The sequence below is a fragment of the Rhincodon typus genome, chromosome 5 (assembly GCF_021869965.1).
Source record: "Rhincodon typus isolate 14 chromosome 5, sRhiTyp1.1, whole genome shotgun sequence".
In the NCBI taxonomy this organism is placed as follows: Eukaryota; Metazoa; Chordata; class Chondrichthyes; order Orectolobiformes; family Rhincodontidae; genus Rhincodon; species Rhincodon typus.
Window position 1 is genome coordinate 118,814,712 of NC_063336.1, and position 14,205 is coordinate 118,828,916.

At 39.9% G+C, this 14,205-nt stretch overlaps 1 protein-coding gene across 1 annotated transcript in view; it reads right to left on the bottom strand.

Moving 5' to 3' along the window:
• The window catches only part of LOC109915833 (dystrobrevin beta), a 432,998-nt gene that overhangs the window by 132,000 nt on the left and 286,793 nt on the right, over positions 1–14,205 (bottom strand). The window contains exons 10-11 of the mRNA XM_048597128.1: positions 10,860–10,947; positions 2,006–2,091 (exon numbers count right to left, since the gene is read on the bottom strand). Of these exons, the coding sequence (XP_048453085.1) occupies positions 2,006–2,091; positions 10,860–10,947 (174 nt within the window). The remainder of the gene's footprint in view (positions 1–2,005; positions 2,092–10,859; positions 10,948–14,205) is intronic.

Sequence of the window (14,205 nt, forward strand, 5' to 3'; positions counted from 1 at the left end):
AAGCCAAAGGCTCTGCAATCTCCTCTCTAGCTTCCCAGAGAATCCTAGGATAAATCCCATCCGGCCCAGGGGACTTATCTATTTTCACACCTTCCAGAATTGCTAACACCTCCTCCTTATGAACCTCAATCCCGTCTAGTCTAATAGACTGTATCTCAGTATTCTCCTCGACTACATTATCTTTTTCCTGCGTGAATACTGACTAAAAATATTCAGTTAGCACCTCTCCTATCTCTTCGGACTCCATGCACAACTTCCCACTACTGTCCTTGACTGGCCCCAACCTTGCTAGTTTGCGCTCATAGTTTATTTTTTCTCTTTTATTATTTTTTTAGTCCTCCTTTCTGGATTCTGAATTCTTCCCAGTCTTTGGGGCTATCACTGACTTTTGCCTCCTTATACGCTTTTTCTTGCAACTTAATTGTCTCCTTAACTTCCCTGTTTAGCCATGGTTGGTTCATCCCTCACTTAGAATCGTTCCTCCTTACTGGGATGTATTTTTGCTGAGAGTCATGAATTATCTCCTTAATTTCTACCACTAATTACTTTCTGACATTCTTGCTAGTCTATCCCCACAGTTCACTTTAACCAACTCTATCCTCATTTCATTGTATGTTCTTTTATTTATGTTAAACACAGTTGTTTCTGACTCAAGCTTCTTAGACGAAAACCAAATATTAAATTCTATCATGTTATGATCATTACTTCCCAGGGGATCTTTTACTCAGGGTCATTTATTAAATCTGCCTCATTACTCATTGAGCTTCAATTTCACCTTACTGTTTAATACGTGGAATCTTATTGAACGTCTTTTGGAAATCCATATATCACACCAATCAGTTCTTTATTTTGTTATTCCTTCAAAAAATGTAACTAGTTTTGATTGACAAATCCTACCCTTTATAAATCCCTATTGCTCCTCTCAAATCAGTTCAGACATTTTTTTAAATGTGCTCAGTTCGTGTCTCCTTAGTCATTAAATCCAATAGCTTTCTCACAATAAAGTGCACAATCAAAAGATCCATAATTCGTTGGTTTCTTTCTTGCATCTTTCTTGAATTGTGGAATTACAGTCCCATACCATCCCTAAATGCCCTTGAACTGAGTGGCTCGCTCGTCCATTTCAGAAGGCAGTTAGAAGTCAGCCACATTCCTGTGGGTCGGAAGTCACATACAGGGCAAATATGGATGGCTGATTTCTACCCCAAGAGGGAATCAGACAAGTTATTGTAACAATCAATGGACAGGGCTAAAGGGATCAAAGGATAGGGAGAGAAAACGGTGACAGGAGACTGAGGAGTTGGATGATCAGCCATGAACATACCAAATGGTGGAGCAGGTTCATAAGGGCTGACAGGCCTACTCCTGCTCCTTGTTTCTACGTTTCTGATGGTTACCAACGCTGAGACTAGCTTTCTATTTCCAATTCACTAATTGGATTTAAATTCCATCAACTGCCGTGTTGCAATTTGAACCTGTGTCCCCAAAGTTTTAGCTTTAGCCTCGACATTAGAATTCCCGTACACAACTAACACACCTTAAATGCCAACCAAAAGATCCTGGTATTTGTCAACTTTTAACACCATTTTTCTGTTATTATTTTCAGATTTAAATGAACCTTCCAGCCCTTATTTTGTTCTTAGCTTCCTGGAATGCAAGATTTTTATTTTCTTTGACTGTCAACAATAAATTGTTTTAAAATGTCTACTATTTCCTTCTGTAATTTGCAAAATTACCAGAATCTGTTTTCAAGGGCCACATTACCCTTGACTGTTCTTTTTCTCGGAATACAAGTGCACAAAACTTATTGTAATAATCATGATTTCTGTTCTAGGGTTCCATTCATTTCCCTCTTTGCAGCTCTATTGCTTTTTTTGTCCACTGTTATGTAGATATTTGAAGAACTAGAATGCAGAATTGTTTTATGAAGTTAACTCTCAGTATAAAGCAGTGTGTGAATCAGAACTCCCATGGTATCAATGCCAGGCCACCTTATTTCACTTACCTGTTTTTATTTTCCAGTTCTGCAATTAACTGCCGCTGCTGCTTGTTGGCATCAAAGTTGAAAGCCACTTCAGATGTTGAACGCTGCTAAAATAGCAAATAAACCATTTTAACGACAACCGCATATTAAGTATTTTATTTTATTACATTTCCCTAGCAGTGTCACACCTCAGCAGTGCAATGTTCTACTCCAGCTGACTAGATTAGTCTATAAATGTTTTTAGGTACAGGATAGCAATGTCAAATGTACACAAGGTGGAATATCCATATGTCGTTTTTTTTCACTCCCTCTACTGACAAGCAGCTTCAGGCATAATTAACATTCTCTCACCAATGACTTGTCAACGTCAAACTACAATGTTAAAAAATCTACCTAACTTCTTTTCTGGTCTAAGATTTAATAAAGATGCTCCATGAGACACATCCACCCATTTCCTTTATTTTCATCTCTAAATGAGGTTTCTGCAAGGACTGAGAATTGTCAATCATATATTAATTAGGTCTTTGCTTATGTTCAGATGTTGTATTGTCTGGGAATGCACTGAGCTCAGATACACGGGAGCAGGCTGAAACTGTTGCCAGATAAGAGATGTGTGATATGTAATGTGTATCTCTGTATCTACAACTTTCTAAGCGTACAAAGACCAGGTTCCACTTCACTGTCTGGTTGCTTGAGTTGGAACAAGAATTTTAAAGATTGCTGAAAAGAAACAAGAAGTCAAAACTTTTTGTCTGCACTCATCAGGACCATCATGCAAGAAACAGACTTGAGAAAAGGGGCACCAATTTAAACAGCATGAGAAAAGGGTGCTGATTGGTGAGGCCATTGTAAGAATGGAGAATGTGTCAGAAACAGTTCACTGTCAATCTTAATTTTTAGAACAGGCAAGCAGTTTCTGATTGGCCACTGTGTTGCCATAGGAATGCAGCAGCGTTTGGCAGAGTTTTCCAGCCGTGCGTTTCTTGTGTTACAGTCCTGATGAGTACAAAACAAAAAAGCTTTGAATTCTTCATGGAGAAAAACTGCAGAAAGCTGCAAAACAAAGGGACTTTGGGGAGATTGTGCATGAAACACAGAAAGCTTGCAAACAGGCGAAGCAGGAAATCAGGAAGGCTTATGGAACAAAAACAGAAAACACTGGAGAAGCTCAGCAGGTCTGGCAGCATTTGTGAAGAGAAACAAAATCAACATTTCAGGTCCAATGACCTTTCTTCAGACTGTATCAAATTTCTAGCATCTGCAGTTCTTTGTTTTGTGTTTAAGGTAAATGGAATGTTGGCCCTATATTTCAAGAGGTTGGACTATAAGAGTAGGGAAGTCTTACTGCAGCTGTACAAGGTGCTGGTGAGACTACATCTGGAGTACTGTGAGCAGTTTTGGTCCCTTATTTAAGGAAAGATATAATTTCATTGGAGGCAGTTCAGAGAAGGTTCACTGGGATGATCCCTGGTATAGAAGGATTGTCTTATGAGCCAAGGCTAAACAGGATGGGACTCTACTCACTGGAGTTTAGAAGATTGAAAGGTAATCTCATTGAAACATGTAGCATTCTTAAGGGGATTGACAGGGTAAATGCTGAAAGCATCTTTCCCCTCATGGGAAAGTCACGACCAGAGGGCAAAGTCTCAAAATAAAGGGGCACCAATTTAAGACTGAGATGAGGAGGAATTTCTTCTCTCAGAGGGTTGTGAATCTTTGGAACTCCTTGCCACAGAGAGCTGTGGGGGGAGAGCCCTTGTGTATATTTAAGGCTGAGAAAGGCAGATTCTTGATCAGTTGCAGAATCAAATAGTATGAAGAAAGGGCAAGAAAGCGGACATGAGGAATGTTAGATCAGCCATGATCCTATTGAATGGCAAAGAAGTTTGGAGGGGCTGATTGGTCTACTCCTTTTCCTGTTTCTTACAGTTTTATCTCCTCTTAGTGATGTTAACGTCCTGTAAAAACACAAATTCTACACAAACGTTTAAGATTTCTATTATTTATCTTTCTACTTTTAGACCTCCCCAAGGCAATTTGTCCCATAAACTGGTCCATCAGAAAGGTTTGTCACAAGAACTGTTGTCCACTTTAAAGCTCAGATGATCTTGAAGCAGCATGAACCATAAAAAATGCATTTCAATTTCAAAATCCAATTGTCACATGCAAATTATTGCCTCCTTTATTTTCACCTAAATTTCCTCAACTAAAGGATTAGTAACATTTTTATAATTGTCGAGTTACTGCAATGAAACAGCAAGGTAGGAATGACTAAAATACTAGGCATCACAAGTTTCTTTCCTGTGACAAAGTCTAAAGGACTAAAATGACTTTTGTGACAGATAAATGCGAACCCGAGCTGCATAGTCAGGCTGTGGTATTAATAAAATTGATACTAGTTTCAATGTCAAAAGTCAAAGTTGGAAGCTGACTAGCCAACAAGTCAGTGAGAAGGGAACAGGACAAGAACCACTCTCTCACCCTGAGGGCTGTCAACTAACCACGGTCAGAAAGAGAAAAGGATTTCAACTGACTGCGAAGCCAAGAATTTTGCAATCAGCTGTTCAACTATTAACATTCCATTATCTGCTCTTCACAAACCACTCAGAGATCCATATGACTTTTATCTTTTTGTTTGGACTCACTTCTTATTCATAACCTGCATTTATGCATGTTGCATTATTTATTCGTTTTGCATTTCATATCTAAGAAACTCACTCTTTTGTTAACTCAGTGAAGCCTGATTAAATTGGCTCCTTTAAAAACATAAATTTATTTGGTTTGGGGAAAAGCAAGAACTAGGGAGGATATTTTCTTCGTAAAGTTAACCTCATTGTGACCAACAGAAGTTGGGGGGTGAATAAGGAAGGACAGCCAGTTCATCCATCTCACTGTGGTGCTTAACAGTTTGATGGATCCATGTGGAATCTCACCCATGGTCTGGTCATAACAAAGCACAATGACCGATCCAACAAGACTCTTTCCTGGCAAAGTTACATGGTATGGAAAAGTCTCCCAGGTTATATCTGCCAGGCAGCACCTAGTTCAGTTTCTACTGTAAAACTGCCCTCTGTGGCAATGAACTCCACAGATTCACCACCCTTTTTTTCAATCCTCCTCATCTCAGTTCTAAAGTCTCTCCTCCCAGTGGAAACATCTTCTCTACCTCCACTCTAACCAGGCCTCTCAGTAATCTGTAAAATTCAATCAGATCCCCCTCATGCTTTTAAACTCCATTGGGTACAGACCCAGAATCCTCAACTCTCCTCATATGATAAGCCCTTCATCCCTAGGATCATTTTTATAAATCTCCTCTGTACCCCCTCCAATGCCAGCACATCCTTCTTTAGATGCAGGGCCCAAAACTGCCCAGTGTTTCAAATGCAGTCCGACCAGGGCCTCTTACAGCCCCAGCACTACATTTTTGCCCTAGTATTCTAGCTCTCTTGAAATGAGTGCCAATATTGCATTTGCCTTCCGAACCGCCAACTGAACCTGCATGTTAACTTTAACAGAATCCTGAACTAGGACTCCCAAGTTCCTTTGTGCTTCAGATTTCCAAAGCCTTTCCCCATTTAGAAAATAGTCTATGCCTCTCTTCTTCCTACCAAAGTGCATAACCTTACACTTTCCCACACTGTATTCTATCTGCCATTTCTTTGTCCACTCTACCAGCTTGTTCAGGTCTTTCTTCAGCCTTCCTGCTTCCTCAACACTACCTGTCCCTCCATCTATCTTTGTGTCATCTGCAAACTGAGCAACAATGCCCTCAGTTCCTTTGTCCAAATCGTTAACATGGATAGTTGTGGTCCCAGCACGGACTCCCGCTGAACTCCACTAGTCACCGGCTGCCATCCTGAACAAGATCAGTCTGCATACAGGTTTGAGATATATCACCAGTTCTGATGCTGCTGCAACAGATACTGATTCAAATGGAGAACATTTAAGAATGGGTAAAGACTGTGGAGCCGGACAAGATCATCTATTTTTGATAGACTAACAGTTTACTCAGTACCTGACCGTATATCCCAAATGTTCTTTTCTCCATAAACACCCCTGCTTGGCTTTGGTTCCGATTTCTTCAAGAGCATTCTCTGTAACTTGCTCCACAACTCTATGACCTTTTGTATAAAAAGAAAAGTCAACCCAATTTCCCTTCTTACTCAAAACCTACCTATTTTACCAACTATTTGATACCTATGCTATAAGGTTCCTAATTATGGGATAGTCAGAGCTGCCGATGCTCGAGTCTGAGATAACAAGGTGTAGAGCTGGATGAACACAGCAGGCCAGGCAGCATCAGAGGAGCAGGAAGGCTGACATTTCGGGTTGGGACCCTTATTCAGAAATGGGGAGGGGGAAGGGAGCTCAGTAATAAATACAGAGAGGAGGGGTGGGGCTGGGCCAGGTAGGTGGGATGACGATAGGTGGATGCAGGTAGGGAGTGGTGGGGATTGGTCAGTGAGGTGGGAGGGACAGATAGGTAGGAGAGAAGATGGACAGTTTGTGTCACAGTGACGCCACCCGGAAACTGGAGGAGAAGCATCTCATATTCCGCCTTGGGACCCTACAGCCCGATGGTCTCAATGTGGATTTTACCAGTTTCAAAACCACCCACCGGTCTCATCCCATGACCAATCCTCCCTCTCATCCCCCCCCCCTCACTGACCTGACACAACCTGTCCATCTTCTCTCCCACCTATCCGTCCCTCCCACCTCACTGACCAATCCCCACCACTGCCTACCTGCACTCACCTATCACCATCCCACCTACCTTCCCCAGTCCCACCCCTCCTCTCTCTATTTATTTCAGAGCTCCCTTCCACTCCCCCATTTCTGAAGAAGGATCCTGACGTGAAACGTCAATTTTCCTGCTCCTCAACTGCAAGGGTCCCAATTATAATCTCTTTGGTACAAGCCCTCAATTGACAGAAAATACATCTCTCCACATGGAGGTGGTAAATTTACATGGGGCCAGGGAAGGGAGTTTACAAGTGGATCGGGGTGGTCATGGGAGCAGTACTGTGTTGTCTGTCACAAACAGTATTTAACCCAAGGAGAGAAGGAGAAGGGAAACTAGTGCTGGATTTGTTTTAAAAAAAAATTCCAACCATCACATCCGTGGTTATAGTATCTGTTGAACCTGGGAAATAGTGTGGAATGTTACACAGAATTTGTGATGAACAAGATATTTTGCTGCTGCTTACAATAATCATTCCACACTGCTGTGTATATCTAATATCACCTTGTATTATTTTAAAGCACTGTGATGGAGATGGATTCTGCAACAGCATATAAAAAGCTTCTTTTCAATTCATTTCCGCTGCATTCTGTTGGCTGTGAAAGTCCAACAGAGTTCTGTGTATATGACTGGGATCATTAAAAAAGGGGAAAACTATTTGACATTGATTTCCGAATTAGTGATTATGGTAAATGTTTCAGTAGCTGCTCCTGATGACATTTCAGCCAAAACTATCCTTGACTGTTCATCCTCTTGAAGAGAAAAACTTAAGAAAACTGAGAAGCTAGAAAAGCATTTTGTACATTAATTTAATTCCCTTGACAGCCACTTCACCTGACAATCTCTCAAGGGCAGTGCACAGCCACCGTGCATAGAACCAAAGAGAAATCTCAAGAGCAATTTATCTTTGTCTCCAAAAGGTAATCAAACAAAAGTCAGTGACATAATTCAGACTAATGACCTGCATTAGTAAACTCTAGCCGGTCGAATTGCACAGATGATTTCTCAAAGAATTTCAATTAATGCTTTGTTCATTGATCCCCCGTACTGCGCCCTGAATAGTTAGGTTAAGCTACACATACAACTGATGTCAAAGGGAGGGCAGTAAATGCTGGAAGGACAGTTGATTTTAACTTGTCACTGCAATGCTTGATTTAAATTTAACATTATGATATGATCTAGGAGAACATAATTTGCGTTCCTTAGCAATGATCAAAGTAACTGCTACCAGCTAAGTATGTCTTTGCTCCTGTAATCCAACAGATCAGAGTACCTTCTCCCCAGTGTATCACAAAGAGAATGTTCACCAGGAAGAATGCAACAGCCTATTATAACTATAATCTCTTAGAGACTGATAACTTGTAAAAAGAAATTTGACCTACCAGCTGCTTGCTGAAATTTTTTTACTGCAATAAATGGTTTAAAAAAGCATAAACCGAAAAATCTGCAGATGCTGTAAAACAGAAACAAAAACAGAAGTTGCTGGAAAAGCTCAGCAGGTTTGGCAGCATCTGCGAAGAGAAATCAGAGTTAACATTTTGGGTCGAGTGACGGACCCTCCTGGGTCAACCTGAAACATTAACTCCGATTTCTTCCCACAGATGCTGCCAGACCTGCTGAGCTTTTCCAGCAATTTCTGTTTTTGTTAAAAAAAGTATTATTAATGAAACACTATTTACTTTTTGTTGGCATGTTCCCCTTTCATACTTGACAAACACTTCATTATTCACAAAATTACAGTTTTCATTGCAAGCAGTCATAGCTGTTTATAGCTTCAAATGGGTTCTGATATCCCCGTTTTTCTCAGTACTAATTTCAAATGGCTGTCTCCAGATACTTTCTTCAATTTTATATCCATCACCAGCAGTAAAGTCTGTTCCAATGATTCATCTTTTCATTAGGCATGGCAGCATGGATCACCTCAAATCCTTAAATGGTTCAGGATGGGTCTCTTAAGACCATCGCCCTCGCAACCCAGTTGTAGTAGTTGGCACAGCTTTGTCTTTCTGCTGACCATACATGACTGCCATTTGTTTGAGATAGTCAATGATTAGCCAGGAAGCCTGTAACCTAATCTCAAAATGGCTCTCTCTACTCTCTTTCCCATGGCAAGGTAAAAGTTTCATTTTGATAGAAATGCTAACTAGCCGTCCTTGGCCCCAACTTATCTTCACTTTAAGCAAATAGACAGCTCGCAGTAGAACTGTTTATAACTTATTTATGGGAATTAAATAAATTCAGAAACTACTGACATTGTTTTTGAAGCCTGAATACCTTACACCTTTTCCTCAGTGAAATAATCTAACCCTCTTTCATTTACACAAAAAGCCACATCGGCTTGCTTCAGGAAATGGCAGAATTGATCGCATGAGCACTTTAGATCAGCTTAAGTTTAATTCTGTAATCCAGAAATATTACAGTCTTACAACAAAATACACAAGTATCTAAGAAGAAGATCTCTGCATGCACATTTATCAGTCACTTGGTGAGTGTAACTGAATGATATTGAACAGACAGCTCAGATCAGAGTGCTATTAAAAGATAATCAATCTAATACGTAAAACAATTGCAAGCATAAGACATCATGCTTTATGTGGCAATGATAGACTGGAGGCTCTGCAAAGCTGTGATGCTACCTTTGGTTTTGACTATCATTATAAGGCAATCAATTCACTCCCAGGATTCAAAACATTGTTTGAAATCCCTTGATCAGATGAATACCCTGAAATCAAGGCAAAGGTCAATTGTTCAAGAACTTACAAAAAAAATCCAGCCACCCCTATGTTTAGGGACATATAACAGTCACGGAGTCGATGTCAGTTGTCAACCCAAGTGTGATATAGTCTCATCCTATATCATCGTTATTTGAAAACTTTTTCTAAGGTGCAGGAAAAATGGATTGTAGTTTCAGTCCTGTGAAGATCTGATTTTCTTCCCCAAAAAGGGAGATCCAGATACTGGTTAATTCAGAGAGGATCTCCAAAACGGGTCAGAGTAGAATGGAAGAAGACTTTTCTTAATTATTTACAAGGAGATCATGGAAGTGTTAGAGAGACACATAAAAACAAACAAGGAATGGAGCAGGAGCAGGCCATTCAAGCCTGCTTCACCATTCAACAGGATTGTGACTCATCCACCTTAGGCCTCAACTCCTCTTCCATGCCAGCTCATTAACTCCCCAATATCACAAACATTACCTCCTTCCTCTTTAAATATTTTCAGGGGTCTAATATTCCACAGCACTCTGGGATAGAGAATTCCACAAATACAACTATTCTTTGGGAGAATAAACTCCTTTGCAGCTCAGTTTTAAATGAGTGTCCCATTATTCTGTAACTATACCCTTGGTGCAAGATCTCCCATAAGGTGAAACATGTTCTCATCATTACCTTGTCAAGCATCTGCTGAATCCTGTATGTCTCAGTAAGATCACCACTTAGTCTTCACTCTAATGAATAAAAACCCAATCTGCTTAACCGTTCTCGATAAATCAACCAATTCATCCCAGAAATTAGCCGAGTGAGTTTCTTTTGAACTGCCTCTAATGCCAGTAGACCATTTCTCATTTACTGTACTCTTACACCATATATGCTGTTGATGGACACAAGAAATACCTACCAATCATCGAACTGTTTTCCTGTGACATTGCACTTTGCCGATGACGGCCTAAAAAGCTGTTGACTCAAGTTTAAGGAACTCATTTCCCATAGTAATAATGAGCTGAGTTAGCAATGTGTTTGTAGGTCTTGGAGGCCAACTTTAATTGAAGGGAATAGCTTGGTGTGAGTGCATGGAATTTACCTGAGAAAGAAGCTGATTACAGCCAGGCCAGCTGAACAAAGCACCTCAGGATTGGGATAGGGGTGGTGCTTCACTGAGGTTCGAGTGTAAGGTTATTGTTAGAGTAAAAGAGATGAGTGCTTCTTTCAGATGAGTTCATTTCAAATAGTTCTCCATTCGTATAAAATAGTTCATACTTTTCTTTCGTGCAATAAACTGTTATGTTCTTTTGTTAAAAATGTCAGCAACGTCTTGTGAATTTGTTTAGTCATTTATGAAGGCAAGTCTCACTCTAGGATCTGACTTGTCTAGTGTTACCATCGAAACTCCAGGCCAAAGGCCTCTCATACTTACTGTGTTTCCAGCTTCTGCAGCGAGTCTGGCAGCATACCTAGCAATCAGCCTGTGTTCTTCATCCAGCCTGCTCGGACTGTCCAAGACACTGTACATAAATGCAAAAAAAAATTAAAATGTATCTTTTCACAAGTTAATCTTTCATTTTTTGGCAGTAGACCTTCCACTGACAATGTAAACATGACTGGAATCTTTGAGAGCTCAGAGATTGACAGGACTTGTAGCTCCAATATTATTGACTCACTTCAAATCAGAAATGCAAAACTGTAAACCTACAAAACCTCAAACATAAACTCAAAATACAACAGGCCAAGACTAGAGCTCAGTACTGTTTGATCCAAATGGAATGGCTAAAATTATAAATAATGTGGTACAAACAAATTCCACTTCAGGATGTCATGGCCAATAGATATAGCATTTTTCATGTGGCTAAATAGGTGGATTACCAACTTGTAAATCCTTCTGATAAGCCTCTGGCAGGTGGTGCCAGTGAGAAAGTCTCTTGGTCAGCCATGTTTGAAGTCCTGAATAACACCATGCCATTGGGCTATGGAAATAAACATAAGGTGCATGCTTTGTCTGCCTCATGGTCATCCAGACACGAGAAGAAAAGATGACTGAAAAAACCACCAGACATCTCAGTGTTATGAAAATACTCCTAATGTCTGAGCAAATAAAATGACTTTTGAAACTATTATCAACATCCATTCTTAAGGTTCCCAAAGATGTAAATATGCTGATCTTGTATCAATATAATTAGACAGGAATAGGCAATGTTTGATTTCCAAAGAACAGCAAATGAAAACAATGAGACAAAAGCCTCTGAATCTACTAGAAATTTCATTGGTAAAGCTAGATATTGTAATTCCAGCTTTGAAAAATAAACTTGCACAAATAATTTGAGCGTGTGAAATTTTGGGTGGAATATTATGCAAATTTGGTAGAAGTGCTGGTGGGAGGCATTTAATCAGATGGAGGAATGGCACACAGGAATCCCAGGTATGGCTGGGCATTGGAGGCTACCAAAGAAGGTGTTCATCATTAGCATTGACAAGCAACTCCTGGTGTGTTTTGTTCCAGGCTCCTAGGCTGACACGTGGCAGTCCTTTCTTCAAAGCATCAGGTCAAAGGACCCATCAGCGTAAAGGTCGGAAAAGCAGGGGAGCCAGGGAGAGGCAGCCTCCTCCCTCTCATCACTCCTGTCTGGCCTAAAATCCAGCAATATCCTGAGCCTCTGGGTGGGGGCTGCATTAGCAGCAGCTTCTTTCTCCAACACCCCCCACCCTGTTCAACAGAACAGCTGGCCTCCGATTGGTATTTATCAATGTACCATAAAAAACACAATACACCATATTAACTGATTTGGCCAAAAACTGCTAAAAGCACCCAACTTTCACTTTATTTTACAATCTATTATCTCTCATGAATGACAAACTGAGATGAGTGCACCATACTTGATCCCTCACACATAGCAGTAGTCTTGGAGCTTTGCACAAATTACATTTACGTTTACCAACCAGAGTATTATGATGGGCCTTGGGTGTTTGGGTACCCACTACATTGCCGGCACAAGGAGGCTACAACTTTACAGCATGTAAGTATGGTTGAGTTTGAGGATTTTTTTTATTGAAATTGACACAGAGTGATTCCACTTTAGATTACAATATCAAGTACGACTCTCGTCATTATAGACTTGGTACTGCTCCATCAGCACTAGACTAAGATTTCCTGTCACATTTAAACAAATACAAACATGAATAGGAAATAAAACTCCACAAGTCCAAAACTAATTGTTCTCAACTGAGTTACTCAATTAATTAATTACTCAATTAATCTGTGGTTCCTAAATAAGTGGTCTTCCATTCTAAGAAAGAAATGATAAAGAAGAGAGGGACAATAATTCAATTTAATTACCCAATTTTACAAAAGAAAAAGCCTCATTTTTTAAGCACAATGTTAAATACATTCCAAATGTACCTCATTGACTTTAAAGCATTCTGGGGTGTCTTATAATTCTCCAGTACCTTTCACAACCACAAATCCTTTTCTTGCATCAGATAAAATCTCTGTTCGTTATGCTTGAGCAAATGAAATCTGATCACAAGTACATCTCACTAAAAACAGAATGAACACTAGGCTCATTTCAAAATAAAACAGTAGTTGTGTATTCAGAGGAACCTAAGAGTACAGTGACTTCCACTGAATGTCAGATGTGGGGGCAGATATGAGTTATGAAACTGCACCATATACCATTAAATGAACAATTTCTTCGACAATGGCTCATATTTTGTGGTCAGTGGCAAATGAATCTTGTATTAGATTTCGCTTTCACTTGCCCAGAAGTCTTGTGGGCTTGTGTATTGTAACTCATGCCAATCAGAATCTAAACAACGCACAGCATTCAGAGAATCTAGGACCACCAAGGCAAGCAATGGTGTGTCTCTGCAACAAATCAGATCGAAGAATCTTTAAACAGCCGAAACAGAAAAGTGCAATTTAAAATATTTAGTTCAATACCAGAAAATTAAATGGAGTACAACAAGGATGTGATTAAGGGCAAGAGATAAAAGAGACAGAGAAATTTTTAAACTTCTTTACAAATCCCCAGCAATAATTAAGATTTGAAGGAACGACAATTCAAAATTTTAAGAGGAATTTTCAGAGGCAGGGACAATGATGGGCAGTAATTAAGACCCATCTCACCCATTAACATTTCACACACACTTGAATGGAAAAGCCACAAGTTTTTCTGGTGTAGCTGGTACAGTAACGTGACAGTAATTAGGCAGCAGGATGCTAAATCTCTCAGACAGCTATCAGGGCAGGGAAGCCGACAGAGAAGCTGGGTAGCCTGGAGAGCAGAGTTCTGGTTTCTGCATTTAACTGCACACGAGCAGAGCCTGGAGGTTGTTGCTTGATTTACTACTTATAACAGTGAATGCTGATATGTTTAACCACAGAATCCAGACCACTGTCTCTTCTGATGGTCACAATTTGGGGTAAACTCATCAACCAAGAAAAAGGAAAAAAAAAAAATTGACATTTCCTTACTCATTATGACATTTCAAATGATTTGATTTTATTATTTAAAAGCAACTTAACCTCCAAATATCAATGCATCTGATGGAGAGAGTGAACGCTCATAGCTCTGTAATGGGAAATTACTTACAGCATGTGCAATTATCTCATGGCATTTTCCTTGTTGTATGTATCCTATCAACTTGAGCAAAAGTTATTTTTAAATATTTTTGCGCAGCCATGCACACACATCTTAAAGGGGTCAGTTTTCAAATGATCTGTGTGGTAGCTTCAAGGCTGCACACACATACACACACACACACACACC